Source organism: Phalacrocorax carbo, chromosome 14 (assembly GCF_963921805.1).
Source record: "Phalacrocorax carbo chromosome 14, bPhaCar2.1, whole genome shotgun sequence".
In the NCBI taxonomy this organism is placed as follows: Eukaryota; Metazoa; Chordata; class Aves; order Suliformes; family Phalacrocoracidae; genus Phalacrocorax; species Phalacrocorax carbo.
In genome coordinates, this window is record NC_087526.1 from 7643858 (window position 1) to 7665476 (window position 21619).

At 48.3% G+C, this 21619-nt stretch overlaps 1 protein-coding gene across 1 annotated transcript in view; it reads right to left on the bottom strand.

Moving 5' to 3' along the window:
- KCNQ2 (potassium voltage-gated channel subfamily Q member 2) overlaps nt 1-21619 on the bottom strand; it is a 77570-nt gene that overhangs the window by 34394 nt on the left and 21557 nt on the right. The window contains exons 2-11 of the mRNA XM_064465413.1: nt 18650-18740; nt 17252-17378; nt 15903-16078; nt 14620-14745; nt 12185-12295; nt 11395-11490; nt 10598-10692; nt 7220-7249; nt 2646-2714; nt 653-682 (exon numbers count right to left, since the gene is read on the bottom strand). Coding sequence (XP_064321483.1) covers nt 653-682; nt 2646-2714; nt 7220-7249; nt 10598-10692; nt 11395-11490; nt 12185-12295; nt 14620-14745; nt 15903-16078; nt 17252-17378; nt 18650-18740 — 951 coding nt within the window. The remainder of the gene's footprint in view (nt 1-652; nt 683-2645; nt 2715-7219; nt 7250-10597; nt 10693-11394; nt 11491-12184; nt 12296-14619; nt 14746-15902; nt 16079-17251; nt 17379-18649; nt 18741-21619) is intronic.

Sequence of the window (21619 nt, forward strand, 5' to 3'; positions counted from 1 at the left end):
GACGGAGCAGGGACTGTGCTTCATCCAGAGGTTGTGAGGCCAAAGGGAATGGGGTGGAGGAAGGGTGTCTCTGCCATGCAACGTCGTGCCGTGTCAGAGAGCCCTCCTGTGTCCCGCAGAGCAGCAGGTCCACGCAGCCCTGTGCAGTACCCTGCAGCGAGAGGAGCTCAGGAGAAGTTGCTAACTCGGTGACATGGTGATGGCTTTGTGTTCCCATGTCACCTCCGCCTGGCATGGCGTTGGGTGATGGAGACATGGGCAAAGCATCACCTACCCATCGGCACTCATTAAGCCTGTGTTATACTGTTTCGGCTACAACTCCAGAAACAAAAGGAAAAAAAAGCAGCATAAACCAAAGCCCTGCTGTTATCCCGGATAAGTGTCTGCCAGCTCCGCCCGTGCTGCCCACCACTCTCTCTAGCCCCCACAGCCTTGCTATCCTTGCAGCTACAGCCCAAGGCAGACTGGAAGGAAGACATGATTTAAGGTCCAGCATACACGTAGATACATTGGACTGCCACAGCACAGAAAAAGCACGTTAATACCTAGAATGCTTCCCTCGATGGCGCCACAACATGGTACACACACGCACACACGTACATAGAAATCTACAGGTAATGCATGGGGATGGTGTGTTGGCAGTGATACAGACCTTGGCGATGGTTCGGGCTGCTGCTCTTTCCTTTAAACAGAAGCAATAGTACATTAGCATGGTGTCAGGTGGCAAAAGATGTTGCTGCTTCACTGTTAAAACATAACGAAAGGACAATACCAAACAATACAACTAAGTGGAAGTTGTGGACAGAAGAAAGGGAAAGGAGCACTTAATTCCTGGAGTTTCTGGCCCGGGCAGAATATCACTGGAGACTCACACAACCTCAGAGAAGACACATACAACGCACAGGGTTGAAGAGTTGATCCCAACCCATCCTCGTGCCTATGCATGACTGAGACACCTGACGGTCGTGTGATTTGTGTGAGCACAGGAGGACTTCTGTGGGCTCAGAGAGCGGCCCCCTTCGTTTGGAAATGCACCACCCTAAGCTGTTTCTGCACACAGGGAAGGATTTGAACGGCTCCCATGACTCTGGTGCATTTGCTTTTCCTTCCTGGTCATTCAGTCAGAGCTAATGTCCAATCTCTCATGCACGGCTTCACGCTGCAGCACTAATGTGTGGCGCTGGGAGGGGGACACTGGTGGGAAGGAGTATGGACCCCTGCCCTGACATCCTGACACCCCAGGTGGGGTTTCTGCCCCCAAAGCCTTTGGCAGCTACTTTGCCAAAGTAGTTGGCAAAGGCTACATGGAGGGAGTGGGACACCACAATTTTGCATGCGGTTTCCTACTGACATCCCAAACCACCTGATTGCCCTGAAAAACCATTGACACTGAGGACAAAGTGAGCTGAACACCTGCAAAAGGTAGGCATAACACTGCAAGCCAAGCTCAGGCCACACTGAAAAAACCATCTCACCTTCACTGACCAGGTGTCTTGGTGGCATTTCCCTACAGCAATGAGGAAAACCTGCTCTGCCTTCATCTGCTCTGAATCACAGCTTCTTCACACTGGGAAATTGCAAGTAATGTGGGGCCCCAAGCAGCCTTGCCCCTTCAGCCCCGCAAGACAGGGAGCAGACTGTGTTTCTCAGCAGATAAGGATCCGCCTCCACTAAAACCAGACAGTCTAAGGGACAAACCGGACTGCGAGAAGACCTGGGCAAGAGGAGCTTGATTCCCTGCAAGCACAATGCTGTACCAGCCCTGGCCGTGCCTCCACCCAGCAGTGACCACCGAGACGCCGAGACCTGCACAGACCCGACCCCTCTCCCTTAGGCTGAAGGCAGCAGCCTGGAGAGACTAAAAAAAAAGTCCTTCCACCCTCTGCTCCTTGCTCAGACAAACTTGGAAGCTCAGCCTCAGTCGCTAGCTCAAAACCTCACATTTTAAAATTTGCAGTCTGACCCATGGGTCTACAGATCTCTACTCTCTGGAGAGGCACACAGCCGAGGGCAGGTCCCATCCCACCCCTCCCTGGCTGGCCCCACTGCCCACAGGCACAGCCGTCTCCTCTCCACCCCTCCCAGGGTCTGCATGCTCCCCATTCACCGAACGGGGCAATCTCACCTGCTTAAAAACAAGAATTACCCCTCCCAAGCACACGCTTAGGCTGCAGAACTCCTGGCCTTCTGGGGCAATCACTTACACCTTGCCACAGGAAATTTAGCAAAAATTTCTCACTGCTACAGCTTTGCCTGCTCTCAGGGCAGGCGAGGGAAGGCTGGAGGAAACAGGGAATGAATTAACATATCGTGGGCCTGAGTGTCCTCTGAGGGCAGACTCTCTGAAAACACGACTTTGCATTTCAGCCAAGCACTGTAATATTACTCCAGAGCCAAGTTAGGCTGAAGAAATTCATGTACAGCGTGGGAGAGGGATGGGGAGGAGGAGGCTGAGCAACCCATGGGGGACCAGCTGCCAGAACCTCTCACATCTTCAAGGCTGCCCATATGCAAAAGGCAGGAAGAAAAAAAGAAAAAAATAAAACACACCAAAATAAAAAGATTTTTTAAAAAAAGGAAAAGAAAAAGGAAGAAAAAGGTTGTGAAGTGTGTGTTTTCCCAGCTGTCTTAACTCTGCTGCTAACCTGAATGTCAGTCCCGATTTGCTCTTCAGGTTCCTCAGGAGCTCCAACTGGTTCAGAGGAGGGATGAGTCTGGAGGAAGAAAATAAAGACCATTAATATTCAGGCAGAGCTGATATCAGAGCCTCCTGTCTCGGAAACTTCCCCCGCTGCCCCGTCCTTTCAACTAGAACCAGCTTTGTGACACCAACTGGGGGACAGCTCGGGAAGGATGGAGGGGGGCTTGGCTGCTACTTCCAACAGTGTCCTAAGGCAGAGCAGTGGGGGAAGATAGAGTGACAGCAAGAGAGAGAGAAACTTGTCTGCCCCACCAAATTTTGATTCTCCCAGAAACCAAGCGGCTGCCGGGGTTTCTGCGCAGCGCGGCAGTGTTTTAGCAGGAGAGCTCTTTCAACACCTGTAGTCTAGCGGTTGGCGTTGCTCTGTTTGGAGGTCAGCACTTCAGCTGTGTACTGGGTGGAGAGAAGCTCCAGTTTCGGAGGCAAATGGGAAAACTCAACCCTGCTGCTCTTGGGAATGTGGGGAGGCATGGGAAGGAGCATCTTATGGGGGGGAGGAAATAGGGACACAAGGCTAGGAGCATCCCAGGAGAAACAGCAGTGTGCTTGGGGGTCAAGTGTAACCAATTCCCTAGAGTCCACGTCAGGTTTTGCCCCAAAATGAGGTAAAAACATGTATCATTTCCTCCTAGAAACCATGGGTTTCCTTCCTTTCTCAGGGAGAAAAAGAACCTGACAGTGGGAATCCTGGATAATAATTTAAAAAAAGAAAAACCCTGAACAATCACCCTGTTGCCTATCCTGCATTTGTGCTAAAAGTCATTGAATTAGCTGCCACATCCACTTTTCATTTCTTCCCTCAGACCCTGCGAGACCAAGGCTTGCTCCATAAATATTTAACATTGATATTCAGTCAGGCTTTCAGTCAAGAATGCTGTGAGCTGGAGGTGTCGGGGGAGGACGGAGATTGCTGCACGTGGTTGGGAAGAACAGCATCTACTTTAGAGGGTGCTTGGGGACTCTGCATTTGGGGTCAAGGCCAATGGGGCTCATCCCATGGCTTGCTGCAAACTCCTTTCTGGGCCACCAACGTGCCCTTGTCAAACTGTCGAAGCACCACATGCCATCACTGTGCCCAGAGGGTGCAAAGTCAGCCCAGCAGCTGCCCCTGGTCACGCTTGTGACAAGCGAGTGGGAGGCAGCATCACTGCAGGAACGAAGGGGAGGACGGGGGCTGCTGGCGGGCTGAGAACAGGCTGTCTGCAGCTGCCCAGGTCTGTGCAGCCCAAAGAGCCACCACCCCAATGCAGCATATACTTATGGCTTTGCTGGAAAACTAGCCACATAAGTTTTAATGAAAGCAAGAAGGACCTACACAAATGGTCCCCAAATCGCAGCTCAAGACGGGAAGGAAACAGGTGCAAGTGCTTGCACGCCCCTAACAGACTGATCTCAGCTGAGGCGCTGTAAGAAATGGGGCTGTTGCTTACTGCAAAATAAAGGCAGACATGTTTATGCCCACATTTTTTCAGCCATTAGACCAATAATTTCACAGTTTTCCTCTAACTGGGGAAAAAAAAAAAGCCCAGCCAGAAAAGCATCTCCTCTGCATGCACAAAACTCATCCTCAAAAACACAGTTGTTCGGCAGAGCAGATTTGGTGTTCACAAGATTGAGGTAATCAGAAAATTTTCCAATCCTAAGTATGGAGAAAAGAATAAAAATAGGCCTGAAAATTTTGGCTCAGCTCCCCAGGCTAGCTCTGTTCACTTCCATCCAGAGAAGAGCACATCCTGATCTGATGAATTAATGATCCTCTTCACTCAAGACTTCAGGAAGAAGCTGACCTTGGAACAGTGGAGCAGCGCATGAGTGCTGGGCTGTCACCTCTGTTCAAACCCAACGTGGGGTTTGCAGATTTGTTCCAGGATGGGAGAAGGTGGTGCATAAAGTCAAGCACAAAGTGTCCTTAGCAGTTAATGAGGGGTGCAGAATTGTTCTTTGTTGAGTTAGTTTCCCAGGGAGGTTGATACCTAGCAGAGGACAGGATAACGGCCCCACTTCCTCCAGCTGGGATCACAGATTCAGGGCTCCCACCGATGCAAGCTGAAGAGCTGAAGAGCTCATAGCTCACTAGATTGAAGATTCAGGATCCCAAAAGGAGCTCCTTCCTTTGGATTAGTCCATAACACAAGGTTTGCACCGTGCTGAAGGTGGCAATCTCTTGGGCCACCACAGATGCTTCCATGCAAAGGTAAAGGCACACAGGCAAACACAGAAATTCACCATTTCTGTGGTAGGGTGATGAGCCTGGTACGTGTGTGCGTGGTGGAAAAAATCATGTTTTACTGAAACTTTAATTATTGCAAATGGGCGCAAACTCAGCCATGTATTTGACTTGAAATTTAATCGGAGTTGAATGCTCAGCCTAGCCTGTCATTACAAGAGCAGCTCGGGGAACAGCTACCGCATTGCACTGTTTCACCAGAACCTCAAAGAAAAGACAGGGCTCTGCTTAGCGTGTTAACTGAGCTTTGCTATAAAATGCTGGATGGAGGACAGCCTGTGCTGGCGTGTGTGCCCAGGGGACAGGTGATGCAGGTGCCACTGCATCCTCCAGAGATGTGGAGAAAGGACCTCCGGCTGGGACGTCTCATGTTTTCTCTCTCTCCTCCTGGTCTGTGTGTCACTTGTTAGCAAGGGAAGCATGTTTCAGTTAAAGGGGAGCTAGGTGAGAAGTTTTGCACGACACGGCAACACACAGAGCTCATGCCACCCACCACAGCAACAATTCCAAGTCGCCGGCTGCTGCAGGGGATCCAGCGGTACTTACAGCTGCTTCCCATCACCCCTCCCAGTACAGCACAGAGAAACACCACACTAACTTCAGGTGCCGGCTCCCCCCATCCAAAGGGAAGGCAAATTTGCTATTCCTGGTAGCACAGATAACGTTCAAGCATCTGGGGACAGTAGGGATATCATGCCTCCGGCCAGGACATCATCAAAAACCCACAACACAAGGAGGGCAGCAGCACACACAAAAACACGCACAGACCACGACACACACGCACACAGAGATGAGGATTATGATGAATTTTTTGAACAGCCCCAGTATGAACAATTAGGAAGGCGGTAACAAGGAGATGGATGCTGGAATGGGACAGGGACTTAAATGAGTCTCCATGCTGTCTTGGAGCTCCTATGAGGAGCCAATTTTTACTCTAACCATGACTTCATGTGTCCAGCCTAACCTATTTTTCATAACTTATATTTTATTGTAAGAAATGGAACGGAAGTGGCACATTTTTATTTCACTCCCAGCATTAGAAAAATGCCTGATTCCTAAAACAGGCTGTTGTTCAACACAACAGGGAAATGCATTGATAACTTTATATGTGTAATTCATTGATGCAATTTGCTGTAAATTAACTACATGAAGTGGTAAGCATGATTTACTAAAGCTGTAAAACTTGCATCTGTGAAAACTGGAACCAGGTTTGGAAAGCAGGCACTAAATCACATCAGCTTTAACAGCTTTAGTGCATCTAGTGAGAATTTAAACTGCTCTAAGAATGGAGCTTGGCCCACAGTCTTGAAATGCAAGCCATTTACTCCCCATCTTAAAATATTGACTTGACTACACCTTCAGATACCCACCTCATAAAATATGCCTGCGATTTGAAAATCTACTCTTTTATGCAGAACCTGAGATAATATTATTTATCATGAATCTTATATAGCCATATACAGGTCTTTGCATTTGGATCGGACCCAGAAGGTTAAGTCCCAGCCTAGAAAACTGGGGCTAATAACTGCTTGGCTCTAGGTCGGTCTTGGAAGAAAAAACCTGAAATAGAAAAGTCCTGCTGAGATGGGACATCCTTTTCCCAAAAATCAGACTGGATTGCTAGAAGAAATGAATGATCATTTCAGTTTAGCATTCCAGATCTCTCTCTCCCCTCCAGACTTGTCCTCAAAAGCAGGCACAGCTGCTACTGTGATTGTATTCTGTGCTGCCAGTGGTGTGTCCCATGGTGCCACCACACCAGCAAACTGCGCAAACCTAGCATTCCCTGGTGGGCACAGCTCCTACAGCATGAAGTGAGATAAATGGCACAATGAAGGATGGGGAAAAAGGGCTGGAGAAAGGGGAACACACTGGAGTGACGGCAGAGGGACAATGGAAGTATGAACAGGGAAGTTTTCTTATGAAGCATTGTATGAATTGGAAGAGGTTGGTAAGACCATCTAGAAATAATTCCTAAAAAAGCAAGCTTATCAAGAGCTCTCCCATTCTCCTTCCTTAAATCAACATTTTGGCAGACAGCTTCCCAACAGTTGTGTGAACCAATAGCTAAAATGTACATGGAGGTGCATGGAGTTAGTCTGTAGGCAGCAGGATGGGGAGTCTGGTTTGGGCTTTCACTCACTCCTTCGAAAAAACTGATCTTCAGGTGTTTCTTTTTTCTTTTTCTTTTTTTTTTTTTTTTCCTAATTAGAGGCTTTGCATGTTACAGTCCCAAACGAAGAACAAGGAGTGACATGACACACAGTTTCAGAGTCACATGCACTTCATACCTGGAGGCACCATACGTTTGCGTTTGCGTGCTTTTCAAGTGTTTTCACCAAAGAAAACCAAAGGGATAAGAAAAACAGGGGGGGAAGGTGGGGCAGAGGAAAGGGGGAAAAAAAAACAGAATAAAGAAAATTAGCATATGAACGAAGTGTATCCCTGGGAGCAAATGCGCTGTGACCAGGCTTACAAGTGAGCATGGAGCGTGGGCTGAGCTTGCTCCCACTGCAGCCAGCCCCGAAATCACTGCGCACCCATGTCACCCTCGGGGACAGGCAGCTGGCACCTTGCTCCGAAAGCAAATGGGCACCACAGAGCAGGGGAAACGTGGGGGCCTCCGAGAGACCTTTTGTGAGACAACCACAGCCCTCGGTCCCACCAGCCAGGGACTCCTTGGGCTGGGCTGCCGACTTGGGCATCATGTGCCGGTGGGGTTATTTTAGTGAAGACCAAATATACTAATGTAGTTGGGATCAAGGCCCTGTTCTCACAAGTGACAATGAAGAGCAGATTATTTTTTTTTCAGCAAAGCCAGTGGCTGATGCATAATAGGTTACGATGTCTGGGCACAGCAAGCTATGCATGCCTTACAAGCCCAAACTGTAACTGCACATACAGGAGCCTTGGGCATATTTCAGATTTGGTTGTACCACATTTTGAAATGAAAGATTAAATCTAAACTACTCTCAGAGGCCACCATATTTTCCCCAAACAAGTGAGACTAGCTCTACTGCAGTGATTTGAGTGATGTTCTGGAGACACCTGAACTCCTCCAAGGCAATTTTCTCATATCAAGCAGCCAGCCTTTTAGGAGATGCCTTGGGAAGAGAGGTAGGCTCAACTCACAGGGCTCCTGCTATGAGGAATAAGCAGCCCAATGCTGAGCCGAAAGGGTGCCAACATAGCGGTGACTGCAGATCACCCCCCAGGCACCCGGGAGGGAGACGGGGATATTGTGTTCCTCCAACCCACTTCCTAACCACGTTGTGTGTTTCAGCCGCATGTCAGGAGCCATCGCCTTAACGCGGCGCTGGGCTTGACATGCCGCGGAGGCTGCACCAACGCAGGGCTGCCAGTGCCCGCCAGCTAGCTTAGTGAAGTGGGTAGACAAGGATAGATGGACAGTGTGAGTGATGGAAGCTGCGGCCAGAACATGCAGTTACCCCCTTTTATAATTTGTTATTATTTGTTATTAATTTATTATTAATTACCCCAATTAATTTATCTGACGGCATCCAAAAGAGGTTTCTTGGTAAAAAACTCAATTTGACTAACAGCTGAATCCATCAATGCACCCACAGCTCACTCTCCCAGGTGAGGCTCACCTGCGCACAGGCAGGAGCTGGGATTTAAGGGTGAAGCTGGCAGAGCAGAAACCTGTGCCCAGGGAAGGGCAGGGCGACGCCGCTGCTTGGGGTCAGCATCAGGAGCAGCACCTGCAGCGTCAGCCAGCAAAACTGCTACAACTTTTTCTTGCCTTTTTATTCAAGATAGCTGGGCTCTTCACTAAACTGCATTTTTTGCTCTTTCTCCTCCCCGGAGCTTTTATTTAGCCTCTTCAAGAGCTGTTTAGCTCAGTTTTCTTCCATATATTAAGTCTATGGGAAATACAGGTTTTCACAAGTGGATTATGTAGCAAGTATTTACCCCAGCATGTCCTCATGCAAAAGGGTGTCACTGTATGTCTGGCTGCGTGGTAAGTTCAGTCTTTCAAACAGCAGTAAAACCTGACAAAGTCCACCAAAATCAGCCCCTGGCTTTCTGTGTTTTGCAGTGGACTTTGGACCAGGCTCCAGTCCTCATCCTCTCCAGTAGCTGATCTCAGCCAGTGCTGCAAATGTACAACGAGACGGTCAAATACTGGGAGGGAGAGTTTTGATGTGGGGTGGGTTTAATGCTATTGGAAAACAGCTTTGTTCTGCTTTGTTGGGTTGTTGGTTTGGGATTTTTTAAGCAAAATCTTGAAGTTGGTTCATAATTCTCTAGGGAAAAAGCAACCGATCAGACACACACTGGGAATGAATCCAACGAAAACTTACTGACCACAACAATGTGACTTCCAACGGGTTTGTAAGATGGTTTAGCAGGCTGGCTGCTGTGTTTCAAATACAGACTAATGCTTACCCTAGGAAATATATCCAGGTTGTCCACCTGAAGGCTAAAAGGCACATGGGAAAAAAACAAAGGGATTCACACCTGCAGTGGCACAAGCCAGTGCTGGACCACAGCCCTGTTTGGGAGCCAGGAGATGGGACACAGGGAGCCTCATCATGCCCAACAAAACCCTGTGAAGCTACAGGAATATCTAACCAACATGTTCAACTCCTGTACAAACCCAGAAAGACCTGGCTAGCCCCTAAAAACCCGCCAGGAAGGGATGCACGGCCCTGTGTGCAATGCAGTGCGGTGTGGGGTGTAAAATGAATGGCAATGCTTTGCAATCTAGCTTCTGGGGAAGCCTCCTCCTCGATGCCACCAACCCTGAGAGTGACGTGGGGGATGCAGTGCTCCCCCATGTCCTGGAGGGCAGCAAGGCATGGCAGGGGACTCTGTCCCCATCTCCATGAAGTTCCAAATCCCAAGAGGCTGTGAAATCTCCCAGCACTGCTATAACACGTATCATTTCAGCTGCAAAAGCTGCCTGGGTATGACGACGAGTTACATCTCCTTAAAGCAAGCCAGATGGATGCTGCTAAAACACAGCAGTGCTTTATCAGCATCATCCATCACGGCTCCGCTGTCCTTCCCTACTCGTGTCAACAGATCGTGATGCATAAATGAAATGCAAGAAATGGGAAAATGCTCATTGAATCCTGATTTGGTTTTCCTCCTCTTAGAGAAAAAAAAAAAAGGAAAGGAAAGGGTGACCCAGGGCAAATGCACCTGGGGAGAGAGCCAGGCCAGTCAAGGGAGGGACAGAAGTTTGCTGAAAGGCAGAAGGATCATTAGAGACCAGCTGGAGCAGCAAGGAGAGCCCAAGCAAGGGCACGAGGAGGGTGGCGTTTACCTACGATCCAGGGCAGCTCGGGGAGGGAGGTCTTCACACCTGGGCACGGCAACTGTCACAACACAATGCAACTACCAGTGGACGTGGAGGAATGAAGGTGAAAAGAAGAGCACATACACATACAGACATGAAAAGAAAAAAAAAAAAACACAGGGAAATTAAAATCAAGTCAAAAGAAACACTCAAAAAAAAAAGGCAAAAAAAACTCCAGAAGAAAAAAAATATATACCAGCCCTTAAGAGCTCTTGAAATCAACTTTTCAACCTAAAAAAAAGTAAATAAATAACAGAACTATATATCCAGATAACAAAAATAAATATGGAGACAGTGGCATCACAAGGAAGGCAGTGGAAGAGAGAGGTTGAGGAGGAGGTACCTGTACATGGGGACGGTGACGGTGCGTTCATAGTACTGCCAGGTGGAGTGCAGGTCTGTCCGGGACAGGTTGGTGGCATAAAATCTCCAAGCCGCCTGCAGAGGAGACACAGCAGGATGGTGGACCCAGGCATGGCCAGCACTACCCTTGGTATTACAAACCTCAGCCAACACCAAGTCCTCCCTCTGTTTTCTGCAGGATGGGTCCGACATTTTGCTTTTTCCTCAATTTGATACAATTTGGGGTGGTATCGCCATGCTCCTGACCATGTAAGCCCAGCTAAAAGCGTTGTGGGTACAAGGCACTTGCTGTCAGGGTGGGGCCAGGTATCAAACAGGTGTCGTTGCACATTAGAGTGTTAAAAAATTTGGAGAGAGAAGGGCAGGGGAATGTCAAATAATTCTAATTTCAAATCACCAAGGCCAGCCTTCTGTGCAGACATCTGTTATCGTGAAGAAAACGCTCCCAGTTGTAACTTTATATCAGTATAAATATTCTCTTGGGGTGGAGGGGGGGAAGTTTGGTGAAAACAGACTGTCCTAATGCATTTGTCTTGCTGCACTGGGCTGGATTTCATTCCTTTTCTCCCCCAGATTGCCTACCACATATGCTATTTTCCCATGGCTGATTTCCTGGCATTTATTCCCAGACAAGACCAGTCACCAGCTGCTGTCTCACACCTCACACACATGGCCTTGTTTTTCACCTGACTGTCTCCTCCCCAACTTCCAAAAGGCTATTAAGCCCCCCAAAATCAGGACAATGTAACCCTAAAGCTCCTTGGATGTGATCCTCACCTGAATCAGGCCCGCTGCTGGGTTTCGCCTCTTCTCAAAATGTTTCTGTCGATGCTGCTCTTGAACCTTCAGAGCAAACCCCGAACCCAAGATGCCCTGTCAAAGAGAGCAAAAATTTGCAGTTAGCAAGGTGTTAGCTAAGTCTTCACTAAAAAGTTGCAGCCAATTTTCCCTCCGAAGATTTGTTCTGGCTCATTTTTTGCTTGAAACATACAGGGGAAGGAAGGAAAAGCCTCTCTCCAAGGCAGCACTGGCAGACACGCCCCCCATGAAGGGGCAGCAGTGGGGAGTGGGCTTTGCTGGCACTCACTGGAATTGCTGCTTTTACCAAACTACCTCCAGCCAGCTGATAAAATACAAAATAACCACACCGTGCTGGCATTCAGCAAATTATCCCCATGGGGAAAATCAGATCCATGCAACACACTGAAATGCACTGTGAAAGGGACAGGGGTAATTTTCTCAAATGGCATAACCACCCCTAGGGACAGCCGTTTGCAGGAAAAAAAATGGTTTCACTTCAATAAATATTTGTGCGGTGCCAAATTTGAGTTTCCATCCCATTTGCTCATATACATAGTGCCCGAGCTGTGGATATTCTGACATGGTTTCCCCTCTCTTCCCCTTTTTTTTTTGACTCAAAGGTCACAGAGCAGTCGCAGTCGGGAGGTTTCTGGGTGTGTTGCACTGCTGGAGATAGCTGTTGCATGGCCACTGGGTCCAGCAGCCGGGGACGAAGCATGGCAGAGCTCAGCCCACCTCCCAGAGAGATGCTGCAGCCTCTGCTTACGGCAGGAAGGGCGAAGAAGGAGACGCCGATGAGTGTGAACGTAGCTGCCAGCAGCCGTCCGTTCCAGGTCTGTGGGTACTTGTCTCCGTAGCCGATGGTGGTGAGAGTAATCTGCAGGGAGGAGATCACCACACGGCCCTTGGTCAGCCAGCCTTAAAAACTAAAACAACACGGGCAGAACTCCCACGCCACCAGAGCGGGACATGGAAGAGCCAGGGTCACCACATGCCCAGAGCCAACCGAGTCGTGGTGCAGCTTGAGCACCCGGGAGGACCTCGGGCTTCTTGGGATGGGCACCTCTGTGGGAAGCAGCGATGTCCTGACAGCCAGGACAGCACTGCCACGCTCCCCACTCGACACACCGAGTTCTCACACCAGTCGAGAGCATTTTCTTGCCTTCGGCTGACACAGAGAGAGCTGCCATCTGGTGCAGAGGCTTGCGGCAGCTCGCAGCCTCCCCCAGGAGATGGGGTTGCGTCTTCAGCAGGGGAACCGAACCAGCACGGTTCCCCCAAACTCCTTCTCACCATCTCATGGAAGAAGGCAGGGCTATTTGCATACATAAAGATCTGACACTGTTTATTCCTAATCTTCCCAACACTATCTTCCAAGCACTGCCTATTACACAGTCTCCCTTCCTATTTAAAAACAGCATATTAGCCCAATAGGACACATTATGGCTTCTTCACACGTAATTTAGGGATGTTTTTTCCCCTCTTCAGTATTATTGCAATGCTCTAAGAGAGTGATGGCAAGCTGCTGTGTGTGTTCTGGGGAAGAAGCTGAGAGATTTGTTGGAGACAAAGAATCTTCTGAACTCTAAACAGCATGAAAGGATGCATTTTCCCACTTCAGGCCATGGACATCACTAGTGGGAAATGTTGGGCATCCCCTGAGGCTTCCAAGAGGATTTGGAGAGCCTGGGACTGGCAGGGCAAGGCACAGGGGATGATCTGATTAAGAACATCATCTCTGAGACTTCTGCCCAATGGACCCCAACAGTCCCTGTGCCGAGTGGAAACTTGTCCCCATCCCATAGGTGGGACACGGACAGAGCTGGCCCCAGGAATGGCAGCTGACACCATGCTGATGTGGCTTTGGAAACCTCATGCATACAACTTAGCATAAAATCACTTTTACACAAATGGAAGTACGATCCCAAAGCGCCATTTAATTGGACCCACTAAAAGCTCTATCACTTAGATACCATTTTGACAAAGCGGTTAGAAAATGCATCTACGGCTATTCCTTATTGAAACACAAAGTCAAAGCAATGCTCTCTCCATAATCACGGCAAAGTCGGTTTACAAGTTTTTATAATTTAAATAGATAACTACATGGATTGGATCTGCTAAGACCAGACCAAGGGATGAGTTTCTGAACCTGAAATTTGATTTATTTTGCCCATCTCTTAACATCTGTCTGTACTGGACACGTGAGCTGGACAAGGACAGAACCTGTTTATTTTAATGAAGCTCAAATTTCACTCTGAGCTTCTCAGTGGCAAAACAGTCTGGTGTACCTCCATGTCCTGAAATGAGGCAGGTGATCCTCTGCCAAAGGCTCTCCTAGCCTGGGAAGCAGGAGGGATAAATCTGCATGTGGTTCTCCCGAGACTGAGCTCTAATCTGGGCTGTCATTTTTTCCTCATTGTTTATGTTCTAGTTATGTCAAATTGGGCTTTGTTTTTATTTTTCTGTCATAACCAAGTGGCTTGAAAAGCAATTTACTGCTTCTTTCCCTTTGTTGTAGCAGAGGAGCTGCTTGATCAGCCGATTCCTCCCCAAGCCTGTTATTGGGATTTGATCGGATCTGGGATTTTCATTACATGCTTTGTAATCAAGGTCAAACTAGCACCACAGTGTCAGAGCAGAAGAACAATAACACAAGAAGATTAGAACGTCATTAATTCTCTCTTTGTTAATCGGGTAATCCAATAATTCACATGCACACACGCACACAGCGCAAACTAGAAGTGTTGCCCTTTCCTCTTTGTCAGCAAAGATGTGAAAGGGGAGTGCTTTCAGCGCTGAAGTCTTTCTGGTACTTAGATCCTATTAATTTTATAAAATTTATTCCAGCACGTTTAAGAGCATGCTGCCCAAATAATTAAAAGGCAGCAATACTTTAAAACGATGACCAAAGCACCCCATGGTGACCCGCGTCTGCTGTCGCGACAGAGCTAAATCCCACGATTGAGAGCACACGAGTTCCCCGTTTCCTTGCAGCTCCAGCTAATTCAAGAAATGTGATCCTCTAACATTTTCTACCAGGTTTATTTAAGAAAAAGAGCTAAATGGAGTAGCCTGAAGCCACTTAATAAAAATGTTAACTAAGCACCCCATAAGTCGATTCCTCCTGTAAGTGATAGAAGATGGAGGGTTAATGGCCATTTTATTTTAATAACGAGCAGCTGTTCTAGGAAAATTACTTACCAGACCCCACCAGAGTGCATCTGCGTATGTATCAAAGTGCTCATTTTCTCCTTTCTCGGCCAAGTATACCAGGAAAGAGGCCAGAATGAGGCACAGGAAGCCAATATACCAGGCAGTGATCAGCTCCTACAAGATCATTAAGGGACAGAAGAGAATGATTGCAATCCTGGTGCTCATCTCCAAAAGCTGAATTAGTTGCTTGCGGCTGGATCTGAACTTTCCCTGCATTTGTTTAGGCTTTGGTTGGAGATCAGTAGTGCCACATTTTGAGAAGGGACCATGCACTGGTGGTGGCCCTGCCATGCACATAGGACGATCCCTGTCCTGAAGACCCCATCATCTAAACACATACAGCAAATGGAGAAAGAAAGGGAGTGTTAATAGCTCCATTATTTCAAGACGTGGAACTGAGATTAAAAACAAACCAAAAAATATTTTTCCAGTTCACAGAAGGAAGTAGGGTTAAAACTGAACTGGGAACCCCAGATCCCTGGGGACTCTGCTTACAGCAGGCCCCTTCCACTAACTGGGAAGGAGCTACAAAGCTGGGGTCTGGACAAAATATCTCCCAATTTCAGGCAAGTTTTAATTCAAAATTCACAGGTGTTATTGTTTTTGGATGAAGTTAATAGAAGGGCGAACAAGAGAACCCCACAAACTCCCTACGATTTTTACACACTTCTGAATAAGCTGGCTAAGCTTTTCAGGGGAAAGATTGCAGGAAAGAAGAGAAATGTTAAATTAATAAATTCAGCAGCAGGAAACAATAAAATGGTCAACAAAGTCTTCCCAAAAAAGAGAAAGGCCAAAGTGCCTCACACCAGGGATCGGTTCTGCAACTGGTACGTGATCTCACGTTGGGAAGAGGAACCCAGCACAGTAACCGTGTCTGCAAGAGGCTGCTGCTTGCAGGGCGCGTTTCAGAAATGCATCCGCTTTGAAGCTTGCGTCCTAGAAAAAGAGCTCGCAACAACACCTGTGCTTAACGAGGCTGCTCATTGCTAATTCTTTGAAATGAGCTGCATCAGTGTGCAGGTGGTCACTATGTTTAAGACATTCCCTGCAAACTTCTAAACATCCCTCTTTTCTCTCCTCTACTGGTTGGAGGGCTCCACTGGACCTTGTGCCTCTGCCTTTGCTTTGCTCCCCACGTTGCTGTACGGTGTCTTTCCAATGTCCCCAGGCCTGGGATATGTTTCGGGTGGAGAACTGAACCGAAGTGGTGTCTCTGGCAGGGGGAAACACGAAGAGCGACTCAATGGCCTTGCTTAGGGCTTGCTCACCTTACTGTGTGCGTAGACAACAGAGCCCAGGAGCTTCCAAGTGCCGCCCCGCCGGTCCATGCGGATCATGCGCAGGATCTGCAGGAACCTCAAACTCCTGAGCGCCGAGGTGGCAAAGACGTTCCCTTGGGACCCCGCCGCCAGCACGGCGATGGATGCGATCAGCACCATGATGTCTGCACAAACAGAGGGCACTGAAAGCTAAAGAAACGCTGCTGAACCACTACCAAATGGGATGGCACTCCTTCTGCCACTGGCAGCAGAAGGCTGTGCATGAAAGGGATCTTGCATCAGTTGTATCTTGTGCTGGAAGGACACAGCAAAAATCTTAACCTGGATGAAAAGGATCCACTACACACCTTATGGGATCATCTTAGTTTCCTTCTCCATGCTCATCCTTCCCACAGAAAAATGTGTCAAATACTGCAAAGCCTGAATTTTGATACGATTCAGTGTTAACACTGCTAAACTGGATTAAATCCTTGCAAAATGCATGCCCTTTTTTAATCCACCACAGCTGCCTGTTAAACAGAGCTGTCTAGAGGTGTGAATACCCTGTCTAAATTGGGAATGGAAACCTAGAGGTCCACCACAGCAATCCTAGAGTGCTCACAGACAAAGAAAGTCCAAGAAAAGAGCTGAGAAAAAAAGTCTTTGTATATCTCAGATTCAAAAATCCTGTAAACCTACCTATTCCCTAGTATTCCATGCAAATTTTATAGGAGTGTTTTCCTGTGGAATAAACTAAAATCCTGCATATGACCATTGCCAGCTCCCAGACATCTGAAAGCCGGCTCCATAGCGAATGGCATGGCCTCTCTGCCCACTCCTTACCCCATTAAAAATAACTGCTGTGCACAGATGGCCCCTTTCACAAGAGGATCGCCAAGTATTTGCAAACAAGAATTAATTAAGTCTCATAACTCCCTTGTGAGGCAGCTCATCAGCACTGTGGAAGGCAAAGTGAGACACAGAGAGTTTCAGTGACTTGTGAGTGATTTGGTGTTGAGGTTGGACAAAGGATCGCAGGATCCCAGCTCCTACGCTCAGCTTTTCCCAGCTAAACACCCTTTCAGTGGCTGTGGGTGGCTGTCAGCAATGCCTGGAGTACGCAGGGCAACGGGACGGCTCCCGAGTCTGCAGAAAACAGGGTGGGCCTCGTACAGAATAAGGAAAATGGTGGCTGTGGATTAGGACTTTTGCCTTTGCTCTTTCCCTTCTCAAGGTGATCACGAAGCAGCTGAGGATCAACCCCCAAAATGCACGTCAGAAACCAGAGCACTGTGCAAGCAAGTGCTTGAAACACCCATTTCGGTTTGGAAAATCCCATGCAGGGAGGCAGGTCTTACCGATGACGCAGAAAGGCTTGCGGGCAAATTTTAACCTTCCCCTCCAGCCCCGGTATCGGCAGCAGCAGCCGGCCGCCCAAATCCTCACAAAGTATTCGACCCCGAAAACCACAATGGTGACAATTTCCTGCAAGAGAGACAATGCTGTTAGTCAAGAAAGAAGCGTGATGGAAAGCATGCTCCAGAATCAAATACAAACTCATAACCTAACCTCTGTACACCTCAGAAAATACACCGCAGAGCTGTCTGCACCAGGACTGTTAAATGGAGAGCCCAGGCCGGAAAGATTGTCAGATCTTCACTGTTGTGTTGTCCCTCGCTGCGCCCTGGGGCGCTCAGACATACTGCCCATTGTAGCCTGTGAACTAAAGTTTTACGTCTTGCATATTGTGTTTGCGTCCCCCATCACAAGACTGATGAGAACCTGCTTATCTCCCCACCATTAGTCTCCAGGACTTGACTAGGTTAGTGCTGAGCAGCTCAGGGAAGACCAGAGATGGGAATCGCTGGCTACTCCGTCCTAGGACTCTTCACAGGGGATTTGTGTTTCTTCCGTGTTAAACTGGACGGGTTGTCTCTGCGTGCTGGGCTATCTGGTGCAGGGGCAACGGAGCTCCTCTAGCCCTTGATGCCAAGTGAGCATGCCGACGCTGCGCATCGCAGCTCTTTCCACCGCCACCCGAATACCCTGCGCACGCTCCCTTCTGACTTCTTTGTGGCACTTGCCTCAGTTTCCTCATGTGTCAAACCTGACGACGCCCTAATTAGCCTGCAGCGCCGCTTGATGTCAGCGTAGGGCAGAGACTGGGGAATAGGAAGACAGACAAAAGGAAAGGAGACACGTGAAGCCAGCAGCCCCACAACGTGGCAGTGCATGCAGGATCTCAGCTGGCTCTTGATGGCAGAAGCCACATTGTCAGTGAGAGGGATGCCGGGCTATTTAAGGAACAAAACTCTGCAGCTTGATATCAGATCAAATAGTTGCAGGGATGTTATAGTGTGGGAGAGAAGGCAGCTATGTGGGCTGCTTCCTACACAGTGCATCCGCAGCTTTAACTTTTGGGAGCTGTTGGACACCATAGTTTAGGTTGGAAGGGACCATCATCAAACTGCTTTTCAGTTGGGATCAGTCTTGCTACTGTTTTGCAGTTGGAGGTAAATGCAGAAAAAAAGTTCAGGAAGGATCCTTAAAAATACCGTGTGGAGTATTCCTGATACAGAGTTCTCCTTTTTTATGTTTTCCCTATTTCTTACCTGCAGGTCCTGGTGGCTGTCTTCTCACAAGCAACAGTTTAAATTCTTGCCCCAGTGAAACACTCCCAACCTCAGTTTTTTATTGTGCTTTTGACTTTGTTTTAATGCCTCACCAATGGCTTCATTTGCAACCCCCCAACTTACCAGGATGTAAAGGGCCCCTTCTGAGCTGTTCTGGTACTCATCAATGGTCGAAAAGACAGACAGCACCAGGCAGGAGAAAACTAGTAGAAAACTATATAACACAAAAATAGAAAATAAAAAAGGGAATGTCAGCCTTCAGAGCAGGGGTTTTTCACGTTTGCTCAAACTAGTCCAGAGAGCATTTTTGGACATGTTTACTGTGCCGCTGCTACAACACTGTGTAAAAAGAGAAAGTAAATTCCTGGATTTAAAAAACTGAAAGGTTGTGCGTGGAAGGACCCACTGGACTGTTCCCAGTTTGGCCAGCGCCAATCCAATTCCCCTCCCAGGAGCTCTGATAACCCCTGACATTATTTCCCCGAGGAACAATCAGCTGTTACTGCAACATGCTTTCAACAAGCATGGAAACAAGCAGGGAAATGCTCATTTATTAACGCGATAGCAGGTGACCAGACTGGCTAGTGAGCAGGAGCGCGGGCTGAACATCAACCCAGAGAAAGCTCCACTGATGCTCTGCTTATACATTTTCTTCCACAAAAGCTTACACAGGAGTGGGGCTGCATTTCCCACCCTTGCCAGGGTAGGAGATCTTGGGTGGATTTAATGTCTCTTTTTTTGGGCCGGTACTCCAGAATAACTCTTTACTACCTGGAAAGGCTGGCAACCTCCCAGATTTGTTGTAGTATCACTGGGAGGTGGATGCTCTTCTACGGCCAGACACAGGACAGAGCAGGGGTTTGACCCAGTCCAAGGGAAGTGATCTTGGTGCTGTCAGCACCTTAGCATGAAGCCAGAGGCACCCTGCCATCAGGGAGGGAGCTGGGCTGGCCTCTCTGTCTCAGCCCTGCGAGGACACGAAGGAACCCCATCCTGCTGGGAGCCTGGGGGACCCAGCTTTGACATCAGCTCACTCAGCCCCTTTTATTTGCCACAAAAATGATAGGGGATCCTCAAAACCATCTTACAGTATGCATCCAGGTCTCATTGACATCTACTTCTACAGGCTGTCCCAGAAGCAGCCTCAGAAATGCCACACCACCCTGTCATTCACAAGCTGTCCCCATCAAAACTGCCCGCTCTGTGCTTTTCATTAATGCACTAATGCATATCAAAAGGCACAAAATGAATGACAGGAGCTCAACTCTCTTCTGACACTCGACGCCTGAGTCCGCAGCTAGAGAGGTGTCTGCTCACGAATGGAGAAGGTTTCCATCAGCCCACGATGCCCACTGCTTACTCAAAGGAGGGAAATTAATTTACTAAAGATCGATTTACTGATACAATAAAATAGGCCAGCGCAGGGAGAAACTAAAAGCTGCATTCTTTAAAAGCATTAAATAATTAATCTGTCTGGCTTTGTCTCACATTCCTACAAACTGCATATTGAATATTTATAAGGTACGGTTCAGCTGGTGGGTGCTGTTCCTTTTTGTTGTATAAAGAAAAGGAGTTTCACACCACTGGGTCGTGCTTGTGGCTTTGCAATGACCACTAATGTCACAGTAACAAGTAAAAATAGGGGGATTTGCAGCATTTATTCGAACCACAGGCTGAAACATCCCTGCCTGCTGGAGGTAAGGGACCTTTAGAGTCATCTCAGCAAAGGCTGAGCTTTGCCAGCAACAAGATTAATTCAGTGCAGACCAGATAAAGACAATTGCCTGATTTCTCACTGCAAATTTCCTCTTCTCACACCAGGTCTGGTACCTGGAGACTTGAAACAATCTCAAAAGAGTACGAAAACATCCTTTGCAATCCCAGTCACGATGTTCCTTAATGCCTTCTCTGGGTCTTACTTAAAATTTTTTCTCCCCAAGCTGGTCTTTTAAAACCCTTGCTATAAAAAAAGCCAACCACAACCTGCCCTGCAGCCAAATGGACTCCATCCACCCCTTTGAGTTGCCTGGGCCAGGCCCTGGGGGCTGGAGACAGGACCCCACTGCTGCTGACACTGTGGCAGGGGAGACAGAGCCCCGCACTGCTGGAAGGAAGGAGCTGCAACCGGGTCAGGCAGCCCTGCTCCTGGTGTGGGCCAGATTTTGCTGCAAAATCCTATGTTGGAGTGAGAAACAAATGAATAATCAAAGAAAGAGAAGAGGAAAACAAAAAAAAAAAACACATAATGGAAAATCCTATATTTTCTGATTAAAGAAGTAGAATGTGGGTTGCATTTTTATGACCAAACATCACAATAAAATGCCTGAGGAAGTGCTGAGAGCAAAAGGCCAAATCAACGCAGACTTGCACACTGTGCTGGGGAAGGTGACCACTTCAGACAGATCCAGAATGAAGTCACTCTCAGATGATGAGTCCTGGCAGGGACAAATGCCACGAGAAAGAAGATTCCTGTATGTTAGATTTGTCACTAGATATATATTGATGGGGCAGAAAAAAGAAAGGAAATCACTTTATCACTTCGAATCCCGAGGGTGGATTGTTCAAGCCATGGTTAAGCAGGAAGAGATGGGGCAGCTCCGGGTGCTGCTGGGGCAGTGGGACATCTGGGTGCTGCTTCTTCCCTTCCCCAGCACATCGTTGCAGCCTCATCCCCAGCCTCTCCGTTCCCCTCATCACCCTGGGGCCAGCTCAGTGCTGCTGTAATTTCAGCTCTCCACTCCCCAGAGCTCTCATTGCCAGGGAGACCTGATGCAGATCATGCTTGCAGGGCCAGCATTAATTACAGTGCTGCCAAGCATGGGAGGCAACAGCAAAGGCGCCAGCTTCTTCAATGAAGCACAGGAGCTCCATGGCCAAATCCCACGTGGACCAAAATCTCACCCTGTCTCGGTCCCAACGAGGACGTTCAGCCACTGGGTAAGGAACAGTCCTGCCCATGAGGTTTGCAGGCACTAGCTCATCATGGGGTGAGCTGCACAAGCAACCCAAAATAGTTCCACAGTGATGCACAGCTGCTCTTCTTGCCCCTGTGGTCCACAAGCCTCTGGGAGGCTTGTAAAAGGAGACTAGGAG